The following is a 26,763-nucleotide window of genomic DNA, read 5'->3' as shown; positions in this document are numbered from 1 at the left end:
AAGATTATTGCAACGACTTGTTGCCAAATCCTTAAATATTGAATAATTGTATAAAATGAATGTACGAGTGGTAAAAAGTTTGTGTACGAATTGAACGAAAAGATAAATGCTCTTTTCGAAGCAACGTTCGGCAACAGAGATCAGTCTGTAAGTCATTTTACTTTACGATGCGATTATCGTGCGGGATGAATGATGGACTGATAAATACAACGACGGATAAAATATCGTTCTGTCTCGTGCCACGTCCTGATCACAATCGTGTACGCACGTCACGCCCGATTCGTGAGTATTGAAGATCTCGTGCCCGTGTAACCACGTCTAAAGTAACACTTGGTGCGCGAACGGAGAAAGTCTGTCCTTGACTTAATATCAGCGAAAAGGTCCGCGAGTCTTGTTTTAATGTTACGTCTTTTCACCGTAGGCCGCAGCTATAATATTGTCGGACGAAATGAAATTGAATAAATTATCAACGTTTCTCATGAATTATGTATAACAGCAGCTCAGCGGTTGACGGATAGTCCGATTGATTGGACATGCGTGTACAAAAGATATAATTTTATTTCGGGTTTCGTACGACGTAATTATGCGTGGCTAAACGCATGAGAAAAAAAACTTGGTTTATTTCCTGTATTTTGTCATTAGTAATTTTTTCTCTCAAATTCAGGTGATTCGTGCATACATGCATGATGCGGAAAATCGCTGTTTCCACAAGTGGAAGGAAATTCGAACAACGAAACTAGGTTTTTTTTTATTCAGAGAAAATTTTTCCAACGATAAATTGGGAATAGACTCCGAAGGTTAATTTTTATTCCCTTAGATCGACTTTATTGGCTGAGGATTTTTAATTGATTTTTAAAAAAATGTCAACTGATCGTTCGACAAACAACGATGAATAAAAGTACGGACGAATGATAGAAATTTAGAAATCCTAGGTTTGCAAAAGAAATTGAGAGCAAATCAACGTTTCTACAAACCGAGTTTTCGGTATTTCTTTTTAATGTGTTGAAAAAAAATTAATCTAAAACGGGGATTTTCACGTTACTTTAAAATTATCAAGATTACGATCACTCCAAGTCTAGTTAGATGACAATGCGACACTCCTATTTTTTCTCTTCGTAATAATTCTCAAGCGGATGGATACCGTATCGAAATACGATCAGCGTATTTCGCCACAAGTATACAGCCGCAGGGAGCGACGTTTGCCTAATCATAAATCATAATTCCGCATTGCAAAACTCGACTTAATATATCGTTTCCCTTTACTATTCTCGTAACAATTATAACAATTATAATTCCAAATAACAAAGCTGCCATTTCTACTATTTTTATTCATTTCATGTTTATCCTCGTGCTTAAAATTTTTTTTTTTTTCGATCCAATCCGAGCATAAAAAATTCACACAAATTTTATAATCATTTTTAATCATTCCTCGCATCATTATTCGCACACTTTACGATACGGTACCCTTTCACTTACAGAGTACACACACATCGTCGATTCGTGTATACAATACTCAACAGTTTCGCCACTGCAACTTGTACACTTCACAGCGAGCAAATATTGATAATACATGCAACGGTTATTAATAAATATACGGGATCGTTTGTGATAATATAATACCGAATAAATAATCCGGCATCGATATTGACTGCGGCTGAATCAATTTCTCAGCCTAAACGATTATGAGAATACACGAGTGTCCGTCTGTACTATACAGGTGCTTGAATAAATTGTCGGTTATTTTCTAGGCTCGTATGCTAAACTTATTTCACGACGAACAAGATCATAGAAAATGTTACGATTTTTATTCATGGATTATTATATTATTATACGAGACAAAATATACGTTCTCAAATATTTTGCAGCATATGCGTCGTATACAGATTAATGATAGTTATTCGGTATTTGATAATTAATTAGTAATCGTAGTTGGAGAGAAGAAAGTAATGATGTATTACCGACGTTTTTGAAAGTGGTTATTAATTTCCCTGATTTCCCGCTCAAGGTGGACAATTTTGTTACCAGTTCATTTGAATCTGCACATTCAGTCGTTTTTTTTTTAATTTTTTTTTTTATTATTAATAAATAGCGTGGTATATTCCTGCAGCACAAACATCGAGAGATAACCTTACTCATCTATTTGCTTTAATTGTTCCAAGTAAATAAATTGCTCGGAAATGAATGCAGACTTCGATTAACCGTCGAATCTATGTTCGATGTACGTTCTGCACTTTTGTTCGATTCAAATAAATTGTACAGGCGGTTGTATTAAATATATCAAGATGAATGTTTGAAAATAAGTTCTCTTTTAGTTATCTTCGATTTTTATACGTTCGATGAGACTGTACCGTCAGATTAATACCTACTTTGAAAGTTTCCAATATCAGCGATGAAGTTGGTGCAAAACTGGGTCGGGGGCCTCTTAAATTATTCCTGTAACAAGAGTGCGAATAATAGAGGCGTAGGAAGTGATTTTCGAACACGAGAGAGAAACGGCGGAGAGGAAAGACTTGAATTGCAAATTATTTGTTGCACAAGGAAAGTGGATTTGGATGACGATGAACCGATGAGTGAGTAAAATCGAGGAGTAATGGTATTGACAATGGTGCAACAATACGATTTGAGGCAATTCTCACGGCCGTATTGTAAGCTTAAATTCAGGTCATTTCGCGTCTTGTGTGGAACGATACAATCGAAAATTTGTATCACATGACATGCGTGCTAAGTACGCATTGATACGCGTAGTATTTAATACCTATATACGTTATTCAATATTCAGATAATTGTCTGCAGAATGGATTATATTATGCACTATATGTTGTACGTATACTATGTCATACACCCAAGACACCAAAGGCAGCGATAAGATAGTTTGCGGCCAGATGGAAAAAAAAAAGTAGTAAACGAATAAAAAAAAAAACGAGGTATTAGAACACTGAGAAGTAAATCGGCAAAATAAAATACATCGTGAGTTTCTCAGGTTCCAAAGTTAGCCTTGCGAAATATCGGTAGGTATAGGTGATTATCCGAGAACCGATCCCTGTATATATAACCTATGATCGAAAATCTGCAGTCTGAATATTATCCTAGACTGTAAAAAATATTGAATTTAAATGGGGTTCGGTAAAGATGTCGGAAATTTTCAATGATTTTAGGTATTCGGTATCTGAGGCGAATCAAACATTCATTATTTGAAATGTAATAGAAAAATGAGTTGAAATATTCCACGTCAGAATAAATGAAATCTCGCAATTAGCATTGTGAGCGGAATTATTTCGTGATTGATGAAAATTATTATCTCTTTTACAATTATGCGTAATTTGCAGTGATACGTAATTATTATGCATATCAAGAGTAAATAATTAGAAAATTGATTATACATATTATTGGTTTCGCATGAGGGGTAATCAAAGAAAAGAAAATGTTGAAACAGAAGAAATTAATTGAACAGAAATTAAAAAATTAATCCGAATACAAACGTGTATGTAAATGAAATTGAAATATGACAAATTGATCATTGTTTAAAGTATACGTAAAGGTTGGAAATACTTATTAGTAAATTATTTATTTAACAGTGTAATCGACGAAGAACCGAGAAAATGGAAAACTAAGTTCATATAAGTCATTTCAAATGGGAGGCGTATTTTTCAAGCACTAAGAAAATAAATAAAGATATTGAAAAAAGGAAAAAATTTGAATGAATAATGAAGAGATAGTTGTACAAATTTTTTAAACTAATTACTATGTGAGAATTTCGCTATGTAGAATGTATAAGATGATGTTGATAACAAGATGTTATTGAAGAATAAAAATAAATCTGAGCTGCTATTAAAATTGTAAATTTGGAAAATAAAGCCGCACGCGGTGTAATTCGAGTGTGTATAAAATACTGGTCCGAATAAAATTATACTTCGTAGAGTGAAACAAATCAAATCCATTAGATTTTTGACTATTTTCAAGCGAATTCAAATTGAGCATGCGGAATAAAACTGAACGAATCTATTGGATTGTTAGCAATTTTGTAACGAAGGTTCGGTGTCCAATCTTTCATTTATAATTCCATTATTGTCTATTTTTAAATTACGACAGAGATATTTGTCAATTTTCTGAATACTCAACGTGCGACTATCTTCGTAACGATATATTAACAACGAGCACGATTTTTGGCCAACTAACCTTGTTAATTAGTCGGGACGAATTTCCGCTGAACAGATTCGACGAGGGTTGTTTGCTGCCCGAAGTATACAAGACTAAGAAATGATAGCTTTGTTTTTGTCAATTTGTAAGAGACCGAGTTTGAGGTGTTCAGGGGTATCGAGTCCAGGTGTAAACGTGGTAGTGTAACCGCAGTTGCAGTGAGTACGTACAGAAACAAGCAGAGCCAACAGGGGCATTGGTGGGGTGGTGTAAAAGAGACGAATCGCGGTTTGGGAGCTCGGCAACTGCTATAAAAGCGAAAAAGTTCGCCACTAAGTCAGATAAGGCAATATAATCTCTCACGGGAAAGAGCCAACTTTACCAGGATGACGTTCAAAGTGAGTGAAACTTCTCCTAATACCTTGTATAAGACGACTAACACAACTCGCTCGCTTCGAATCCCACCGGCAGGGATTTATGTGATTCGATTGATCGAACAAAGGTTCCATTAATTTACCACTGTTTAAATTATCGAGAATTTTGAAAGTTTTACGGGATTTCAAGTGATTCTTATGAAGCTCTCGCATCCCGAGGATTTCATTTAACGATCAATGGGTCCCGTTATCGGAATCAAAAGTTACAAGAAAAAAAGTTAAGGAGAATCTGATGAAAAGGCCAAAGTTTAATTAAACCGTTTCCCAAATGGTTGATATATTAGATCGTGTTCTGAAAATACAATTAGATTCACTTCTATTACATGGTGGAAATGTTGTTTCATTAATTTTCACTATGTCATGTGGGTGAAAACTACGGGTGGAGATTATTGAAACAGATCATCATCTTTTCCTCAATTCCGATTCAAATAGCGTGGTCCATTAATCTCGAAAATATTTCACGCGACTTCCGAAAAATTCCAATCAATCGATTTCTTACACTCGATGACTTGTGACGTTTTATACCACTGCCAAAGAACTCAGAATCCTCCAGCCCAAATTGCGCAGTATTTCTCAATCGTCCTCACATATTCCAAATCACACAAAACCAATTCAACGACTAGTATGCAGTAGAATTCAACAGTGGTCATCCCCTGCGGAATACCCACCATCGGAACTTACACGAAGAGCTTACTCACCGCTTTCACCTTGTCGCCATCTAACCACCAAACCATCGATTCCAGCTCGTGGTATTCGCCGCTTTGGCAGTGGCCACTCATGCCGGTTTCATAAACAGTGGTCACCCCGTGGGACCGACGATTGGGACCTCATACGTTTCAAATCCAGGACTCCTGAGGGCCGGTTCCTCATACTCGTCTCCCTACGGCTACGGGACGTCCGGTTATCCATTGTCAACTGGTCGTTCCTACTCTTCCGGAGTTCCAACGGGACACGTGGTCGTCAGACCCGCAAGTTACGGCTCTCCCTACGGCTATGGAGGAAGGAACACACCAGGGGCCGTTTCCTACCCTTCGGTTTCCGGTTTCGCCCCGAGGAGCCTGTCGTACCCAACGCCGACATTCGCATCCCCGGTACTGAGGAATGGATACTCCGGGTTCTCCGGATTCAACGGCGGCTATGGCGCCGGGTATCAGGCACCCCTGAACTACCAGCATCAGCCCCTGGCCTACCAGACCTCGCCAATTGGCCACCACCCAGCACACGGGTCTTTCAGCGAACTGGGTACCGGATATGGATACTGAGGATGACGAACCCTCGGGAGATAGACGGAACACCCACCCAGCAATTTCATGGTCTATAGCATGGCTTAGAATACTATTAAAACAGTTCCTAGATTATACGTTTTGCCGTGTGCACGCTCGCTTGCAATGTGTCGACGTATCCGTAAACATGTACCCAAAAGTTTTATACCTCAAGTAAACGAACCGTTTGGATCAATCTTGCGCTGTTGTCTTTTACAATGATACTCTTGTGTAGCAGTACGCTGTAGGAAAAGTATCGCGGTGAGTTCTATGGACTACAGTTTGGTGCCAGTCGAACACCGTCTGACGTCAGCTACCGAATATGCCACATAGTCCAAATCGGTTGATTTTGGTCAATTTCTATTAGCATCGCCGATTTTGACAATTTTCACTGATTGTCATAGTACCGACCACTGCTCAACGGGACAAACACAGACCACGTGGTCAGCATGATAAATTTTTATGTGGAATGGATAACGGCTACGCGAAACAACGCCTATCTGTTAATATAAAATGTTACTCAAGTCAATCTTGTGCACAACCCACTCAGGGAATTTACATTGTCACGGACATCCCGTCATGGATATGTAAATACGTCTATTAAACATTCAATTCAACCGAAATGAAGTACAATAGAGAGCTCTAGTAATGATCCAAAAGTCCGGTTGTTGTACATCTAGCAGAACTCTACTAGATGTCCACACACATCTTCATCGGAGATATCACGGATTTGGTAGGGAAGAATTTAATCCCTTTGATCGACGTTACTTTTATACCATCTAGTGCTGTTTACGTATCATGTGCAAATTTTGTTTTGTCGCGGACAATAAGTACCAGATCTAGGTAATATAGACTAGGCACTCAAGAACGATCAAGCACGTAGATACCGGATGTGATTCGGAGAAATGATGGGGATTTGTATAATTTGGAGCTATATTTCGTGGCGAGAGAGACCGGCGACCATTCGCCACCTGGTGGTTGTCTGTAGTACCACTATTTATGTGCATGGATAGATATCCATCACCGTCTTTAATCTGACCGTAGATATTGTGGATTTCTTTAGACATCTATTAGAGATGCACCGTGGATATGGATATTTCATGGAGCTGTCGATGCTGTATAGACTTGCGATATATGGAGTGTTCCGTGTGGGAAGATATCATCTATTCGGTGAGATCTTATATTTTCATTCCAGCGTTCCTTCGAGCAGTAGCAATTTTTTCGAAAGTTATGAGTAATAATGAAAATTTAGCGTCGCAGTTAAAAGTTTGAAGAGTTCATTGAAACGTAACTGTCACGGTAACAGTTTACATCCGTTTTGCATACTTTAATTATTAATGAGAACGGTCAGACCGTTTTCAGGGGAATTGTCAAACGAAGGCCTCGAAGGAAAAGTATAATGCTAACCTGAATAGATTATACAAGTTCAAATTATGTCGATAACGAATTCTGCAGCTGGGATAACAGAGAGTAATGAGTTTTCCAACCAAGTTAGGAAGCTTTGGGAATCGAGGTAAGCTCACGCGGTTGAAAAATTTTCTGAAACTTTCTCATTGGGGATTCCAGTGCGGTCTCTCAAACTTGATAAATGTTCGTCAACAATACGCCTGTGTAAAAAGCAACTGGATACAGATGTGATTTCCAATGTTTGAGTTTATTTTATTACTTTCTCAATTTGTTCGAGTATGGTAAAATCCATTTCGGCAACGATACCTTGAGATTGAATGTTACTGTAGAGTTCAAAGTCTAATGGATGAACACGGCTCTCTGACATGTGGTATGAAATCATTTCCTTGGTCACGTCTCGTGAGGTATGATCGGAATATAAAACGGACCGTATAATTAGTAAACGACTAAATTTCCAGCAGAAAATGTTTGGAGACGTATCAGCAGCTTACTGAATAAATTTGATAGCTGAACGCGTTTTTCAATATTTGTACATGCAATAACCATGTGGGGTTATGACTGCTTAAATCTTAACGTGTATTAAGAACATTAATTCTTTTTTTTTATGGCAAAAAGATACACAATATCTGATGAACCGTATTGCGAGGGCATCTAATCTTTTCATTCAAAGATTATCCACGTCTTTTTTTATCCGCACAATCACCGTCCTGTCTTAACTTTAAGAATCCACGAAGAATCTTATTTTCCAAATACCGTATCGACAAATGCAAATCGGTTTAAAAAAATGACGAAACGTTGTACAATTTTTTTTACTTTATTTTCTCAAAAAACGACTTGGATAATGGCATTACCGATAATAGGACCAACTGTCTTCTTCTTCTTCATTTCATCGACTTCGCGTCATAGCTTTGACATCAGGGTCAATGTTACTGAAGGTTGGATTACAAAATATGCAGTATATAAGTCTCGAATCTGCAATTTGTAACATTTAAGTTTGCACGCAATTTCATAGTACAAAGATTGCGATGAGACGGATTTCGAAAAATAACCGTTTCAAGGAAGAAGCTCCCACGAATACGATATTCAACCAACGATTTACATCCTGACGTAACAAAGTACAAATTTGACCAATATCATACAGGTTAGTGCGGATGATAATAAAGGAATAAATAGTGTCAAGTGAGACGTTAATTGACAAAACTATGCAACGTATAAAAAGCATTATAACGATGATATAAAGCACAAGCACTTTGGCTTGTTCGTGTACTATATACAAAAAATCCGATACTATTCACGTAATAAACGCACGCTATTTAAAAGTCAAAATTGTATCCATTTCCGCTCACTTTCACGTGAGCGACCGAAGGGGCTGATGAATAAGCGACGCCGAGTAAGTTCTGAGTCTGCTGTTGTTGTTGCTGTTGTTGTTGTTGTTCTCGCTGTTGCAGCTGTATTTGTTCGGGTATCTGGAAAAAGAGTTGATGTTAAAGTACGCAACATTCGAGCTTTGGCGTAAAAACTTTTCCAAGTGTCAATTCAGCTGCGATTTGTTTAATAGTGCGAATTTAGTGTCAAAGGACCGAAGGAAGGATTTTTTTTTCTTTAAGTGACAATTTATAAGAAAATCTCTGATATTTCTGGGAAAAAAGTTCGAAACTAAGTTGGAGAGAAAGTTTCTATAAATTACTTTGAAAGCCTTTCCGTATTACTCAGACATTCTTCTTTCTATTTACGCAAGTTTTCAAACTCGTTTGAAATGTATCAAAAAATTTCTGAACTGTAGCTTTACTTCATCCATAAATGGTCGTGTTGCGTCATCAATCACCCACAAGTATCGATTCGGAACTTTGTTTCGTACACACGTTACCCTATTTTTTTTGTTCAATGGATCGTGCTTCGTATAACCAATTTCAAATTGATATTATTATCGTTATAAATACGAGTTTGGTACAACTCCAGTAAAAATATGTACAATAATATTAAAAAATTGCGTTGCATTCAAATTAAAAACGTCTTAAGAATGAATTTCGTACAAGAACAAAGCAACGGCATAATTAGTTCAAAAAGTTGTTGAATTAAGACAAAAATCCACAGAGAAATTCAAAAACACGTGGTACCAAAGATCCCACGCGTTGTTTTTCCGAATAACTTTTTTACCTTCTACCGTGTTAAAGTTTCGCCAAAATTAAATTGCAGAGTATTTGATCAGCGATTGACTGCGAACTAGTCTAATTCGTTCCAAAAAAATATGTTTCAGCCACATTAAATCGTGATAAGTCTTCCTCGCCGAAATGGCTTGCCATACCTGTTGTAATTGCTCGGAAGATTGAGCGGCCTGAGCCTGCGCTTGCGCCTGTCTAAACGCATGGATCTGTGCAAGTTGAGCTTGATAAGCCGTGGCGTCCGGCTGTGCTTGCGGTGCAGCTTGAGAATTCTGCAGCTGATGTTGTTGTTGGGCCTGCAAGTATTGTTGCTGAATCTGCTGCTGGTACTGTTGCTGGTATTGTTGCTGAAGGTAAGCGCGCAGGGCAGCCGCCTCGGATTGATCAGGAGCCGGTGCTCCTTGATAAGCTACTTGCGTTCCGAGAGTAGGAGGATGACCTCCAGGTGCGGCCTGTACTCCGGACGAAGCGTACGCAGTTGTTATCGGGCCAGTTGGAAAGTAGCCTGGGAAAAGTTAATTGGCGGTGAAAAGTCAGGTCGAGTAAAGCGGACCAGGCGAAGACCTCGGAACTTCGTACCGAACGTGGTTTGAAACTTTTTCAGGTTTTCGAGTTACTTTTGAACGGAGCAGTACGTTCAACAACCGAAACATATTCGGAACAGTGTCTTTTCGCCATTTTATCGACAGAGCATGCAAAACGTGTTTAGTCAAGCTTTGATGATTCAATCGTTGAACTAAGCACGATGCAAGCTTCACTGTTCGGACGAATCAGATCAGATACAGAGATGATTGCATATAGTTTCTAACACTAACAGGCACTTTCATTGCCAATCTCATTTGTACTTGAAGCCTGATCGTAAGCAAACGTATAAATACTTGTCAAGTCAATAAATCATATTGTGGCACTATGAAATTTGAGAAAGTAATTGTATTACCCGTTGGATAAAGTAACCAAGATTGACAAATGACAAGACTGGATAATCTTATTCTCCTCTGATGTATACCTAGCTTGGATAGGAAAAAGATAAATTTTTCGTTACCTAGTCCAGGGTTCCGGTAGGCCAAGGCTTGGGCCACATTGGGCAGCACTTTTTGGGCAAGCTGAGGATTGCCGATGCTGGAACTGAAGGCTTGATGTGAACTGGGCCCGTTGAAGGAGTACGAGGTCTGCGTGAGTCCGGGCCTTACGAAGCTAAAGGAGGCGTGTTGTCCCGAACCTCCAAGGACATTCGAGGCTCTGATGCCTTGTGGTACCGGAGGTTCCGCAGCGGTCGCCAAAACGCAGAACAGCCCAAGGGCGATTGCGTTTCTCTGCAGGAGGATGGAAATCAGTGGTCATTTTTACGAATTAGGTTCGAAGTACGTGGAAAGTTGTGAAAATTGGAAAGTGCAGGAGTGCCGAGTGCCAAGAGTTGGCTTGTCGGTTCTTTTTCCCTTTGTTAGTACAGTTCGCATCGTTTGGCATTCTGCCGCTCATTTGCAAGCTTGTAGAGCTTTCGATTATTTTCAGGATTTACCGGATTTTTCACGTAAATTTTCAGGGATTATCGCCAGCCACAACTACCGTTGGCAACCTGTTCCACTGAATATTCATGCATTTCGACTAGCGGCGTGGAACGATCACGCACTACCGAGCCTTAATCATTCACCACGCTGAATCGTTTGTATATCGCCACTGGAAATCTACACGGTTTATAGCTTTCATGAACATCGCGCTAATCGCTTTCTCATGCGAGTTAATCGTCGAATTCAAGTTTCGAAATTTTTGCAAAGTCCAAGGGTTGCAAAGAATGCTAGGTCATTGTACCGTTCGCAAAAAGCAGACTCTGACGATAAGATTAATATGCCTGTAAGACATTCAATACGGAGTTATGCAGTCGGTATTCAAGAACATTTTGAATTGAAGGATGGACACTCGAAAAGTTCGCCATCTTCAACGGATCTTTTCATAACGGATTTCTCCGAGAACAATTAATTAATCATATTCCAAAGTACATGAGTACAATTAGGTTGAACTCATATCTTCTTATTCAAACAATGCGCTTATGTTAATTGTGTATAATTAATGTTGAATTAAACCCGACATGTTGAGTTGGGTAAGTTCAAGATCAAACGAGATGGGTCAAGACTGACTTGATGATCGTTACCATAATTGAAAATGAAATATACAATCTCCTTTGGATTCTTTGAGTGGGAATATTGAGAGGTTCATATCACATTTCCATTTCACTAATCAGTCAGATACCTCTGGGTAATAAAAACACTATTTAAGTGCTGCTACGGTTATCCAGTTCAACCGGATGAGATTCTGCTTTCACCAGAAGATGACTTCGCATGAGTATGTACACTCACGATTTATTGTCAACTTAAATCTGTGAAGATAATGATTTGGTTCCTTTTTTTCAACACGGCCGATCAACTGCTAGTATGTCTCTGAAATAGGACGCTAGGTCTTTTCTTATAACCTGGGTACTTCAATAGTTTATTCTTTTCTTTTTCTTTAAATAAAATACGCCAAGATCTTTCTTCGAATTCTGAAACTGAGGTCAAAGAATTCGAATCATTGTAATATTGTTCGTTCTGGTCAACGTGACGACGTCACAGAATACTCTTATAGAATTACAAAGGCTTTGAACATATCGTGAAATGTCTGTGAAACACGGTTATACTTTGAGCGAACAAATCGCGTTGTGGGAAAAAATTTCTCAACTCACTCCAGTCTTTCAAAAAACGTTTCCATTTCAAGAGCTTCATTAACACTTTGAAAAGGCAAATACATCGCACCGCACATACGTGAATTATTTTATATGTATCAACCCTTCCAGTTGCACATTTTTGAACTCAATATTCTGACCTGAATTTTGTTACTCGGGGGGTTTTTGGGGTCGCTGAGCACGAATCTGAAGTCAAAATTTGATAATTTCTAAATCCAAGATGGCGGGTTCAATATTGCGGATGTAAAATCGAAAAAAACTATAAAAATTCGATGGTTCTGGCAGGAACTTGTTACTCGGTGGTCCTTGGGATTGTACGAAGTAACAAGGACTATTCGAAGTTGTAAATAAACTGTGATAAGGCCAAGAAATGGAAATTTTTGAGGTGGAACGCTGAGCATTCCACTGTGACCGAAGGAGTTAATTCGATAAAAACGTGTTTAGCTCACCGTTAAATCCATGATTAAATTTGACCAGTGTCGATCTGAGCGATGCGTGTCTTCGAAGGTGCAACTGCGGTATGATCGGAATCGTTTGCTCGCAGGTAACCCTCCTGAGAGTTAAACCAGGACAACGATGCCGTGGGGAGTTATATACGTCGGAAGTGAGTCCGTCGAGACGTGATTGGCATAGTGCAGGTTACAAACGGTGATCAGAGAGGTTCACTTTCCCCGAGTAATACGACGCTGGAATCGCAATTGTCTTAGAAACTACACCGTGATTGTGCTCCTCGACTTACGTCCCTGGCGTCACGAGTCGACGAATTAACGAAGCGTTCGAAGTGGTTGCGGTAAATTATGACGGATTCCTCATTTTTCATCTCGCGGAAATACAGCGCCACTTCAACGATGTCGCTCATTTTCAATTCCCGTTCGGTATGAAACCGAATTTGCATACTTGATGCCACTCTGCACCAGTCGATCGGAAGGTAATGACTAATGACTCCAAAAAAACTGTCGCGGGGTAATTGAAATTCTGTATCGAACCTCGGGAGCTGCTGCCATTAATAACTCCTTCGATTCGACACGTTGTGTTATCTCTGTCCAGGTCAGGCAGGCGGAACTTGACTTTCATTGTCAATCGATCACGTACTGTCGAAGTACAGTTAAAAAAAAAATAAAATAAAATAAATAAATAAATGTGGGCGTAATGACCAAAATTCTGTTCTTTGCTACGAAATTTCTTGGTTAATATACATCCGACCGGACATTATTTTCACACAAACGAACAGTTTATGATTAGTTCATTTTACAGTGCGCAGAAACCAAAATTTTTAGTAATGTCTAAGAAAAGGTTTGGGACCACAGTCCCGTAGATTCTGTTGCAGTTGCGAAATCAGATCAACGGAATGAAATCATTTTGTACAGATTGAATAATGATTGTTGAAAAAATTATCGTTTGATTGTAATTTATGCTACATGAATTATTTGCCACATCAAGAAATGACAAAGAAACATGCCATAGCGAATTGACAGGCTGCTTCAATGGTATTAGACCACGAATAATGTAACATTATTTTATAGTGGTAATCAATTAGTAGCTCTCGTTATTTCGTAAATTTTACTAATCTTTATCCTCTGAATAGATTTAGTGTATTGTATGAAGAAATTTAATTGAATCTACCAGAGGGTATTCAATATTTTGATCATACTATGAAAAAAAAGTATTATTTCATTAAATTAACCAAGTTAAAATCGAGATTGTGTATTTATAAGTATATTTCATTCAATTAAATCTTTTTCGTGATTTTGAAACAAATATTTCACGAATATTGATATTTACAAAAAAATATTGTGTTCCCAAGAGAAAATTTTCCACACAATGCGGCTATAAATTGATTTTTTAAAAAAAGCAAAGTGTTTCCTCTGATCGTGTATTAGGATTTGGGCCGCTGAGTCCTTTCATCGAATACGTTGAAAATTCGCGTGAATTTCTACATCGCGATGGCGGTAACCTCATTTTACTTTATTTTCTATGGTTTCTCGATCAATACACGACATTATGATCGGTTAAACCGAAGGGAAATATAGTATCGATCACGCCTTCCAGAACACTCCGGTGTTGCAGGCTTGGGTTGTTTATTTATTTACTTTTCCCTCTGTTTTTTCATTCTCAACTTCCGTAATGGTCATGACGTTTATGAAACATACGCTTGAACGATGAATTATTCTGTACCGGTGTCGCCACTTCCACCCAACTTCTCCGATTTTTTTTTATTTACTCATCAAATGTACTGATTCATGCCGCGCACACCAATGCGATGGCTCTTGCCTCTTATTTCAGATTTGCGATTCAAATTTCAACGCTTCGTGCTGTACCGTAGCCACTGATTGCGGAGATTCCGCGGTGAACTTAAATTTCATTAAATGCACCCTGCTGAAACGTTGATTAACTGTCAAGTCTTCTGACTCGTTATCCCACTAAAGAATTCTCTGAAAATCTAGCTCAACGATGTTCCAGCATCAACCCTGCTGCAATGAAGAAAAGCTCGAACATTGCTCGTTTACATTAAATTATAAACGTCGTGTAGTTTCACAAAACAAGTATCATTTCACCTGTTTGGATCTTACGTGTTCGTAAAGTTTCGAAGTGTTGGTTCAATCAATATCAGAAATTAGCGTTCTTCAAGGATTTGCGATAATCAGGGACTCAGCCAATGTAACTGCTTTTTTGTTAGAACGTCCAGTTTTCCACCAAATGACATTGCCTTTTTAAACACTGGACCTGTTCCTCAGGTACTGTTGGCGACGCATACCAATACATAGACAGAAAACAACAGCTGTAACTAGTGCTTTATGATCCATAATTTCGTAATCGACCATTGCCACAGACCATTATTGCCCCATGTGATTATTAAGTTATAATCCGACGTTTAACGCGATCTCAACCTGAGAATGTGTAAGAAATTAAGAAGTGTACTCAATGGCACTACAGTTTGGACGAGCATTACTTGAAACCATATGTAATAACATAGAGGTATGGTAAGGCGAGGGGGTGTACGATCGCTATAGATCAGCTAGAGAGTAGCAAAAGGACGGAATGTATTATAATACTACGATGTGTGTGCGAATGAATCCAAGTACGCTAATCTCACGCACGCTACGCCGAGTGGTCAACGAGACGATACAGTCTCAAAAGTTCTCAAAATCCCCGCGAGAGCAAGTGAGAGGAGAATATGGAGCAGAATCCAAAACCAGATCAGTAGTAGTCGAAACATGGAAGAGACAACACGTGAGTCTTGTTTACAGTAGCTCGTTATGTGTGCGAGAGTGATACGGTGAACTGTGTGAACGTGGGGCTATCAACTCGAAGAATCGAGGCTCATAATGATCGATTTTATTATTAAATGACGTTGGAACGTGTTTCTAATGTTACCTGTGGTCGAGTAATTAGATGCGAAAGCAGAACTGGGTAGAGCCGGTTAGAGATTTTTGCGTTGGCCTTCCCGGGGCCTCATGATTCAGGTTTTGACCCGGGGTGGTTGACACGTTGGGAAACCAAGGTGGTTATTACAGTCCGCGGATCAAGAACACTTGAAAATAAATAACAAATCACACAAAATTGGCGTAGCTAAGCTACCTCGGGGTGGTTTCCGTGTCGGGAAACCGGCGCTGCTTGCAGTCCCCGGTTAAAATAGTGCAGGTACTGACCGATGATTTCGGGCGAGATGGTGCCTGTACACGTCGTCTTGGGGCCTACTCAGGTTCTGCTCGCGACGAGACCCGTGTTGAACGGATAACCGCTAAAAAGTTACCCAGGTTGACACAAGCGTTGAATAACGACTGATTGAATGAACGTAAAGCCTGTCCAATAAACCCTGAAGTACGGTTTCACATCTGGTGGCTATATTATGAATCGTTAAATCGACCCCGAGCCCACTATTATTGTTTCGAGTCCATCGAGAAGGGTGACTGTGAGACCTATAGCTAGTATAAAAAGAAATTTGGGTACTTCTAGTACCCGGCTGTGAGGTCCGTCACTAACAGGTAACTTTTTACCCTTTACCTGTATAGGATAAACAAGGGAATCTTAGCCCTTAAAGATAAAAGCGTGTTACAGATAGATGAATTCCTTTGCTGCTACGCCCACCACCATTATTGTAATCTCAGTCTTTCTCTAGACGTTAACTTGAGAGAACCCATTTTCTCTGATATACGATTTTCCCCGAATTTTCTGTCTTTCGCTGCATTTGCGAGGCCCCTTTATATTCTTGTAACGCAAAGTTACAGTACCGAGGAATAGAATGGGATTCGTAAACCTAATACTGGAATGGGATGGGATTAGCTATCTTCGTCTGCGACAGACAAGGATTACGTGCTGTGCGGTAGTCAATTGGTCCAACCATCAACATCCCGTGCAAGCGAGGATTCTCTTCATCGGTATTTTAAACGTTTGAAAAATCTGAGCTAATTCCCTCCGTCGTTCGAATAATTATTCAAGCGGAATACAAATCTCCCATTCAGCGGAGTTTGTGTTTGAAATTGTTTTATCGCCTCCACCTACTGATCCCATCCCTCTCGTTATTTCTTCGTTACACTGGTTAGACAGTCGCTGAATTACGTCTGTTCGTTTCTTTTACCCTCAAATATCACGTTGACTTTTTCCATTCACAGCGAATGCTGTGTACGATCCTTATGTAGCAACTATAGATATTGAAAAAGCTAGGAGTCAGCTTCTTTTTTGCCTTCAGTTCACCAGGGTGTCGATGGCTTTGTATTTTTTCCGTATAAAGTGCCGCGGCAAGTGTTTTTATCAACTCTGTGCAACTGACGGAAAGTATAAGAACTTTGAAATGGATGTAGAAACGTTACCCTTAGAAGTCGATACTGTAATTTCTTCACAACCTGTCAACGTTGGGCGGAGGAGATTTATCAAAATACTGTTTTATTAGATAGCTATTTACCGACGTAAAGCTTAAACATCGTACAAGCAATAAATACGCGCATTATTTGTTGAATGAACGTCATTTCGTAGAATTGATTCAACCCTTCAATAGTAACCGCCTCTCATTGTCGTAAGAAAACTGATATGTCGAATGTTTTCATCGACTCGAAAAATCCTGTCAAGGTTGGTTAGAGTTAAGAGTCGAGAAAATTTTCCTCTCACGGGATTTAACTTTTGCAGGTGAGGTAAGAATTAAAAAAAAAAAAAAAAAAAAAAAAAAAAACTTAAAAACTCAATTATCTCTTCGATTATCTTGAAAGTGAATTGACGTTCGGCCACTTGGCGATGTTCTCGAAACGAACCGTTAAACAAACGGGTCTGGTTTTATTTACGGCTGAAGAGAGTCAGACGAGTGCCTGACTATTGTGTTTTCATCCGGCGCGAAGGGGTGAGAAAAATTTCCATCGATAAATACCGGGATGAATGGTCGTTACGTCCACGTGTATTCATGCGGTGCGAAATGCTGCTCGGTTTGTAGTCTCGATGACAATTCCCGTCTCCAGGATTATGAACCATTTATCATTGGTCTAAAACACTGCCAGCACTCAGGGGTCCTGGAATGGATGGCTGTCGGTGAATAACCAGCCGCGTATAATGTATGCGCATGAATATCGGCCTTAAACACCGTAACGTGGGAAAATATTTACATATTATTTTTTTTTTTTTCGTTGCACCTATTTTTCGGCAGCAGCTTTATTACATTGTCGCGCAAAAAGTGAGGAATTTGTGGGTATTCTGAAAACGATAGAGTGTAAATATATTATACGTGTAGAGAACTTTTATCGTGTGAAAAAAAGTAACTCTTCAAAAATGAATTCGAGAACACGGATATCAAAACATCGATAGAAATTGAGTATTTTATATAATTTTGGAACTTCTATTTTTTATTCCTTTTATTTATCCACCATCAATTGAATTAGTCTTTTCATTTTGCAATATAACCTACGCGTCTCAGGACTAACAAACCCAGCCTGTTGGTCTAAACACACATATAAATAAATAAGAAAAAACACACGTAGGTATAAATGAAAAGATAAAACGATGGGCGAAAATGTGATTAAAAATGATACATAACAAAGGTGATAGTTTATCTTATAAAATTGAGAGATCTGACCGTTTGCTTAGATTGTGAGGAGAAAATTGTCGGTGAAATAAAATTTATACGAGCTAGGCTTTCAACGAGGTGTATATATACAATACGGTGAAGATGTTTAAAAACGGATAAAACGTTGCGAGTGAGGTTTTTTCTTTTTCTCCGTACTATGCTCGGCTTAAAATTTTTACCTGATCAGGATTTGCGCTTCAACTCACTGACTTTAAACACGTCTTATCATTTCTCTCGTCTCTCCTTCCCTCTCTGTCTCTCATCATATTTCAAAATATAAATCGTCACAAACTACATCTAATTTGACTTGATTTTTATAAATTTTATCACGCACGGTCGTAATTAAAAGTCGATGAGTACCCTAAACGACATCTGGAACACAAGTCACTTTTCATTAACATCGTGTATCAGGCTTTAGTGTTCGACAAATACTTTTAGTCTGGCAAATACATTCGGGTGCTCGGTCAGTCAAGTTGATATTCTAATTGCTCTCCTCGTCGCAAACGGCCTTACGTATTTGACCGAATTAATCGATTGACTAACTGCCACTCGCCTCTCGAGCTCCAATCAATTATCCACGACCTCTTACTTCTCTAACGTATATACCGCATTCCGGGGAAAAATCACTGGTGCATTCGTACCACGGATTTCACTGACGTTGGAACACTTTTCAATTTGTTTGCCTCTAACGTCAGGGGGTTGAGTGATTTTGTTCCAAAGACGTTGCAGACAGTGTTTAATACGGCTACTCGAGACATCGGTTTATCCCTTGAATTACACCAGCTGAGTTTTCCTGCAGATAATATTTTTGCGTCGTTGAGTCCATATTCACCCCTTCATCCACCTGCTTTTCCTACTTTTCGCAAGCATCTATTGATCCCCTTGTGAAGTTACATCGCATTGGGATTACGCTTGGCAAAAATCCCACGGTTTTCTTTACCAATGTGGAGAACTTTACTCTGGAAGCACTTAAACGTCAGCAAAAAAGCAAAAAAAAAAAAAAAAAAAACGTTAATATATTCAATATGAAACCTACCGTGGAGGGAATAGAATGCACAAGATATCTCATCACCTCGTAATAGGAAGATTGATCTCTAACCCTAAACTCTGGGACTTGGGATCCCAACAATCTCTGATGATTCGTCAAACCTCCCAGCAAAGTTATTCGAGTAGTGCCTACTCATAGTGGTGGCCATTTTCGGAAGTGGCGATGCTTCGATATTGATTTCTCATATTTCTACGTAACGCACATTTCTCTACTTGTATAGCGACCAATCATTGGCAATACAGAATTATTGGTAGTGTTTGTTTTTCTCTTCACCTTTAGCCATCTGCAATATTTCCGAAGAGATTAAATATCTTCCAGTGAAATTTACAGGAATCGCATGGTGTTCTGGATCTTACCGCAGGTATAAAGAACCTCGCAACAACCTCACGGAAATTGGGTTTCAGTGAAATCGTCTGGATTTTTATACGTTGTAGATCTAGGTATTCGGAAAAAAAGTCTCCATGGGCACGATCCTGAGCCCTGAATAGTTTGGGCGTTAGAAAAATATTAATTCTATATCCAGAATTCCTTTGTGCAAGAAAAATTTACAGAAAAAATTATTATTTCTAACAAATAAAAGTTAGGTACGTAACCGGACATGGCCACTTTAAGTCTATGGACTCATCTCCTCCGCCAACCTCAATGACCTTACATGATGTAGATGACGTTACCTGGCAGGAATTGGTGCAAATAGGTGTTTTCAAATCGGTCGAAACTCCAGATTGTTCTCATATTAGAAAGTTTCTGGAGTGAATACTCGTTCATTAAAACCATGCGAATGGCGCCTCTGGGACAATTAAATCCTTCGGGAAATTTGGTCGTCTAGAGTTTAACATGCGGAAAACGATGAAATTCCATGTAATACTTATTATGAAGTTAATTTGGTAATTTAGTGCATTTGCCGGTTTCCCATTCATCTCCTTTTTCCTCTGATCACATTTATGATCACAAGTATTTCCTTCGGCTGTATATTTTTCATCAACCTACTTGTTTCGTCTACTTTACTCTCGAGACTCCGAATTTCCGGAGATATTCACCTCATCTTCACCTACAACTCGCGAATTGTTTCAGGGAAGCCGAGCGGCGTTTAATCGGACCAATTTTAAGAGTCTTATTGAAAAGCCTGCAAGATCTTACTGAAAGCCTTTGGCTCACGATCATTAGAATCTTTCGAATTTTAATGAAGGCTATTCTACCACCGCTTAACGATGTCGGCTGCTTCGTATAAATTTCTGCATTCTGTCTACCCCTGTAATTAATCTGAGACGTCGATCTGGGATAATTATCGATAAATTTATCGATCGTCTGATCAGTTATTACAGGATGTCCCCGATTTTATGATTACAGAACCGGAATAAGTCGGAACGTTACATAAAGAAGAAAAAAAAAAAAAAAAATACACTTTGCGAAGGTCATACAAAACTTTTCGGATTTTACGTATAAATAACGTTGACATATTAAAAGAGGAAACAACTTGCGTCAGAGATTTGTTTTCACCACATCGATTTTTTCGAAAGTCATTTATCTTTGTGGAATTGTGTTGTAATGCATAATTGTTGCACGTTTAAAATAACGAAATTTATCGCGAATTTCCGCGAAGTTTTCTAATATCACCGTCAAATGTCACTTGGAAATTGCGAAATGTTTTCCAGGAAGCATCTTTTTGCACTATCTCATTTCCCCGAGAGCTAATTAGGTGTTTAAATGAATATCATACGACGCGTATTGTTTGTCCGAATAAGCGAGACTTCATAAGCAGCTTGCATTAACGTTGCCGCGTCAGAACTTGGAAATTTCAACGGCCTGTTTAACGACGGAAAGTTTAGGCCCGTCATAAACGACGTCTTGGCGAGAATACAACCCCTTCTTTGGCAGGTTCGCGTCTCGAAGGAAACAAACGGCGGTGAAAAAAAAAAAAAAAAATGGTGTCATTTATCTTCCAACATATAGAGTTCAGCTATTTGTATGATTCTAATAAAGTGTTAAATGAGGATTTTACATGTGAATAAATCAACCAATTCAGCCATTTTTAATACGTCTTCAAAATATTTGTAAAAAACTGCCAGGAATTAATTCACCATATTGTTTGTTTAACCGGCAATTTTCCACGGTGTAATTTTAACCTGACCCTTCTCTTTGCTCTGACGGATTAGCGATAATCTCGGATCTCTTTGCATGCCCGCGTATAAAATCCGATGCGCGGTAAACGAGTTTAATATCACTACAATATGACGAGGGTTGAATAAAATGGGAAAAGTTTCATCATCACTCACGAACGAAACTAAATCAATTACCGTTCAAGGTTTTATGTTCGTATTTTCAACTCGATAAGTCTTAAATTCGGACAAATTTTTTACTCAAATTCAACGAGACAACATCTTTCAATTTGGCTGCAATATCAATATTTCGTAAACAGTATTCGGAATGTATGATAAAACAGAGCTTTTATGATACGAGTTGCGGGTTTTCAAGTCTTGAATTCAAAGAAAATTTCGATTCCATTGGCTTTTTACGGGGCTCAAGGATTTAAATCGAAAATGGTTAACGGTAGATTTGGAAATAATCATTCGACGATTGATGATCATGTTGGAAATCATTTTTTTTCACCTAATTTTTTCGTTATATTCATGCGTCCAGCGGTAGACCGGATCAAACGTAAACACATTATCTTCCGTGACGCAGCACGAAAATTTGCTTGCCGGAAACTACGCTAGGCATTTTTTTCCCGCTTCGTTGCCTCTGCCGATCCTTTGTTTGGGTGTAAAATAAAAGTGTCCATATTTATTGCAAAGAAACGGGTCGGAACTTTGTCTTCTCCGCCGTTCAAGAGATACTCCTATAAGTTGGCTCTGAAATAAAAAATTCATCCATCACTGTTCGGTAAAACAGGAAAAATTGTAAGAGTTTGTGGTTTTCATTGTGCAACACGGTGAAAAAAATGATTATTTCATTTGTAATGGACGAAATAATACAATGAGGATAAAATCAAGATACATCTGATCCAGAAACTCGGTTAATTATACACTGTGTGACGTTTTTTCTACATTGTAAGCGAAAAATCCTCGAGCTACAAAAGTAGCTTTGAAATTGATTTAATAATAGCATATAAGTCGAAGATTTCTGGAGAATTGGAAAAGCTGAACGTCTGAACACGATAAACAGAATCCAAAATATCGTCAATACCAAAAAATTCTCACGAAAGCATTCAAGGATAACGCCAAAACAATCTTCGCTGTGGTTGGAATATCGTCCCTTAAAATTGTTTCCAAAAAAGTGTGAAAATTATAGTCACAGATACGCGTATTTAATTTCAGTTTGCTATTTTTCAATTAGTTTTATTCTCAGCTTACATTGAAACTTCAGAAGTTTACAATCACATGATAAGCATGAAAAATTGCCGGGTTCCGCTTAATTTGAACTTCCGATTCTACCGGAAATGAATCTATTAGCAATATTTTAACGACGAATGTGTACTTTTTTCTCTTTATTAATTTTTCTAAGTAAACCGTTATGGTTTTCCCAGTTGATATATTCAGGTTTAAAAAAGTAGAACCTTTTTGTTTATCGAAAGGTATAAAAAAAATTTCTTTTCAAAAATTTTTCATTTGGCTGCCAAGTCCGATCGGTTTCAGATTTTTCACTCGCTCGTTTTCGAGAACTCTTGCCTTTTAATCGCGATGAAAAGTATCGCGAAAAACGTGTAGACGTTATCGAATTTTTTCACCTAAAATATGATAACAATGAAGAATAATATTTTTGTCTATTTTTGCGTTACACCTTATTATTGTTACGTTGTTTGAATAACTTAAATTTAAAAAAACGTTCCGAAAATAATAATCGTGGCCAGAATAAAAAAGGGATTCTCACCTCGATTTCTTCGTTGTCAATACCACGAGCCTGACACTCAATTTCGCCCAATATTTTTTCACCCTCTCTACCGAAAACAGCCGGCAGCGGGCAAATCTAATTTCACCGCTTTACACAAGTCCTTGATATTTAATTTTCTCTACCGAGCGTCGAATGGGCTGGTGAAATGATCAGTTGATTTCCTATTCACCCTTGTGAAATTGTCGGTATCGATCTTTGAGTGATCCGGTTCGCGGACTGCGGTCATCATCGCGATTTCAAAATTTCCACAACACCCAGGCACCGTGTTTAGAAATTTTGCTTCGTTCAACCTTGATTGTAAATATAAAAATGTATTATCTTGTTACTAACAATCCAGCAAGCCATTTTTTACCGGTACTTTTTTTTACGGTTTTTAAAAAATAAAAATTGCGAAACTGATTAATCTAATTGGAATATAGTCATGCCGTTGTGAATCTAATATGCGAAACGGTTGATTAAAGAGGTTTTAGATTTTGGGTGGAGGTCGGAATCCTGAAGGACCAAAAAGTCGAGTGATCGAAAAGCCGAAATTTTCGATGTAGGAATTTTAAAACAATGAACGAAGTTGGGATTTTCGATAAGTCACCCAGTTCAGTAATATGAATAACTGTTTTCTCGAAAGTTCATTTCACCGAACGCTCTCTTCTCCGAAAAAGTATTTTCAGAACAGTCGGTGTTCCGAATGACCGAAGCACAGAATGCGGAGATACAGAAAAATGAAAGTTTCGAAATTAAAAATTGAGAACGGTTAATACTTCGACAAGCCGCGAAACCGAAAAAGTTAGTTTTCCACGATTAGTTTTGGTCATTAGCAACGAAAAAAGAAATAAAAAATGTCGGTATAAATTTATTTACACATTATTGTGCTTCAATTTTTATTTTTCCGCAAGTCATCTTTTCGTATTTATGGACTTTCTACGTTTTGAACTGTCGGTTGTTCGACTTTCGAGATTTCGTGCCGTCGACGTTTTGGTCTTTCGCATTTTTGTACCCAACCCTAGATTTTCAGGGTATATCGGATTACCATCCAAGATGAAACCCTCTTATTTTGGACCCGACCCGACTTCCGGTTACACCGGAAGTGACTCATAGGAACGGGAGCTTCTCATCTTGCTTGAAAACCGAGAATGCCCTGAAAATGTCGGAACTCTAATCACCGCCATTTCCGGGATAGGTAATCGAGTTTTTGTGACGGACAGTGCGACAGAACGACGAACCCTAACTTCCTGAACAGCCTGATTTTTGGTCTCCAGAGTGCGCGAACGGTGAACGTGTGTTAAAATTAACGCTAGCAACTTTTCGCTTGAATTCAACACTTTTCCGTATTTTAAAGTCCTTAAAGATTACAAAAAGACAGTTCCATAGTAAGTCTACATTGATTTTTGTTTCGTCAAGTAGAGAAGATCAATTGTCAACTGAGCAAATTATGTGTTGAAACGGATGTTGAAGTAAGTTATATAAATTTATTTTAGAATTTTATTTGAATTATTTAAATTGGACAATATAAGACAGAAATGGCACTGTGAATATAGCGGTAATATTTGAGTAAAATTTATTTGTAAGAGCAGCATAAATGGTACACGTGTATGTGTTTAAAAATTTTTATATTTACACGTTTCTCCAACAGTTGTCGTCCTCAATCTTCCATGTAAAAATAACCTGTCGTAAATAAACCAAGAGAAGAGTACCCAAAACTAAAATAATCCAAAACAAAAATCGCACATGAGAAAAATAACCCAAACGTAAAAACAACCCAAAGGAAATAACCAAAGCCAAAAATAACTTGAACAAAAATTAACTCAGGAGACAAATAACCCAAAGAAAATAAGCAAAAAGCAAATAACCGAAGACCAAAACAACTCAAACAAAAATAACCCATGTGAAAAATAACCCAAGACAAGAATAATCCATGACAAAAACAACCCATGAGAAGAAATTGACAAAATATATAACAAAATGAAACGAAATTAACTTTCACATGTGTTATTTTTCATACGGGATATTTTTTTTCGCGGTATTATTTTTGGGTCACTTGGCCCTCGTACCTTTTCCGGCCCTTTGTCTCCTCTCTACTAATACGGCACATCTCGCCAATCTGTAACGCAGACGCAATAACTAGCGCTTGCAATATTCGAAGCGACGTTGCAGTAGCTAACGCTGTTGTAGGACTAGCCGTGTTAATAGCGGCTGCGTTAATTGACTAATGAAATTCCACGGTTATATTAACGTCGCATATACAGGGCGTTACGGCGAAATGCCCAACTATGAATTGATTACCCGGCACCGTTCGTTGATCAAATGGGAACGTTAATACAAGTCGCGAATTCACGTCACATAGTTGCAACCACAGAAGTAAAAGTTTACGTATTACAGGTAAAGAGGTTAGCAAGTAAACTTGTTACACCCCACGCGAATTCCACACACGGACGGCAAGTTCATCCCCCCCCCCCCCCCCTCCACAAAGTTTCCTAAACTCTGAGCGCCATAAAAGGTCTAAAAGGGTGTATTCGAATCGACTCGGGGACTGACAACAGCGGGGACAGAAGTTGTTACAGCAACTATGGGACCCTAGGCAAGTACGGTTCCAGCTTTGTAGCTGCTTTGGCATTGAATTGGCTCAGTAAAGTTTATTCCGTTGGCCTAGGTCTCGGTGTTACGGAGTAGAACCCTCGGCCATAAAACAAGCCCCGTTTACCTAATTTCGAAACCTTCTCTTCGTCGAATATGCCGTACAATCTCGGGCGTTTGCGAAGGTGGGTTAGGTACTGCAGGTGAAAAAGTAAGCATAAAAACGGTGAACCTCCTTTTTTTTGTTTTTTTTTTTTATAAACACTGAGAAAATATAATTTTAGAATAATTTTTACATTATCTAAAGCAGAGAGAACTCAGACCGAGGTGGTGTTCAATCTGTAGATCGTTTAACAAGCGATTTTGCAATTACTTCGATGATTTCAAGCGATTTCAAAGGGACTGCTTTCCAAAGCGGTTTGTGAATTCAACGAGTGAATATACGTGCGACTTCACGCAATTTCAAGGGATCTCTACGATTTCATGGGATTTCAAGTGAATTCATAGCGATTGCAACTGATTTCAAGTTATTTCATGTGGTTTTATGCAATTTTAAGCGTGATTATACGTGATTTCAACTCATTTCAAGTGTTTTTAAAGCGACTGTCTTTCAAAGTACTTTGCGATTTCAACAAGTGAATAGCTCCGCTGTTCAGACATTTTTTAAAATTTTCCGTTATCATTTTCTAATACCTAAGGTCTTATAGGACAGGTATCGATTTTGGTCGAATATAACTTTTGCTCATTTCACTAAATATTTACGTCTTCAGAACTCTGGTATTCGAAAAACAGATGTCTATAAAAATGTTGGTCTATCACGACAAAATCCCACAATGATCTCGGAAACGATTGGATATAAGAATCTGATATTTATACGCCTTTGCATTCAAAGAATGGGTATGAAAAATTGCCTCGTCGTGTTTATTGGAATATACGCTTGGATGAAAAATAAAAATTTTGACTAACTTTTGCTGTTATCGGTTTGTGTTTTTCACTGTCAAAAAGAGAGAGAGAGTCGATAAAACTTCGCCAGGCTAATTTTTCACTCGTAATTACGTTCGAACGAATTTTATTTGAATTCCGTATTGATCT

General features: G+C 38.4%; 2 protein-coding genes across 2 annotated transcripts; one reads left to right on the top strand and one right to left on the bottom strand.

Annotated features, from left to right (window-relative positions):
* Positions 1–4,394: 4,394 nt before the first annotated feature.
* Positions 4,395–6,029, top strand: LOC124183766 (prisilkin-39-like). Its single transcript, XM_046572725.1, has 2 exons — positions 4,395–4,535; positions 5,315–6,029. The coding sequence occupies exons 1-2, from the start codon at positions 4,524–4,526 to the stop codon at positions 5,831–5,833; spliced, it is 531 nt and encodes a 176-aa protein (XP_046428681.1). The 5' UTR covers positions 4,395–4,523; the 3' UTR covers positions 5,834–6,029.
* Positions 6,030–7,500: 1,471 nt separating this feature from the next.
* Positions 7,501–12,666, bottom strand: LOC124183761 (ras-interacting protein RIP3-like). Its single transcript, XM_046572713.1, has 4 exons — positions 12,568–12,666; positions 10,445–10,715; positions 9,546–9,907; positions 7,501–8,706 (listed from the first exon to the last, which is right to left on the bottom strand). Exons 1-4 carry the CDS (start codon positions 12,577–12,579, stop codon positions 8,554–8,556), a joined length of 798 nt encoding a protein of 265 aa, XP_046428669.1. The 5' UTR covers positions 12,580–12,666; the 3' UTR covers positions 7,501–8,553.
* Between the last annotated feature and the right edge of the window lie 14,097 nt (positions 12,667–26,763).

This window comes from Neodiprion fabricii, chromosome 5 (genome assembly GCF_021155785.1).
Source record: "Neodiprion fabricii isolate iyNeoFabr1 chromosome 5, iyNeoFabr1.1, whole genome shotgun sequence".
Classification (NCBI taxonomy): Eukaryota; Metazoa; Arthropoda; class Insecta; order Hymenoptera; family Diprionidae; genus Neodiprion; species Neodiprion fabricii.
The sequence above is the reverse complement of the archived record's forward strand: the minus strand, read 5'-3'. Positions and strand labels throughout refer to the sequence as shown.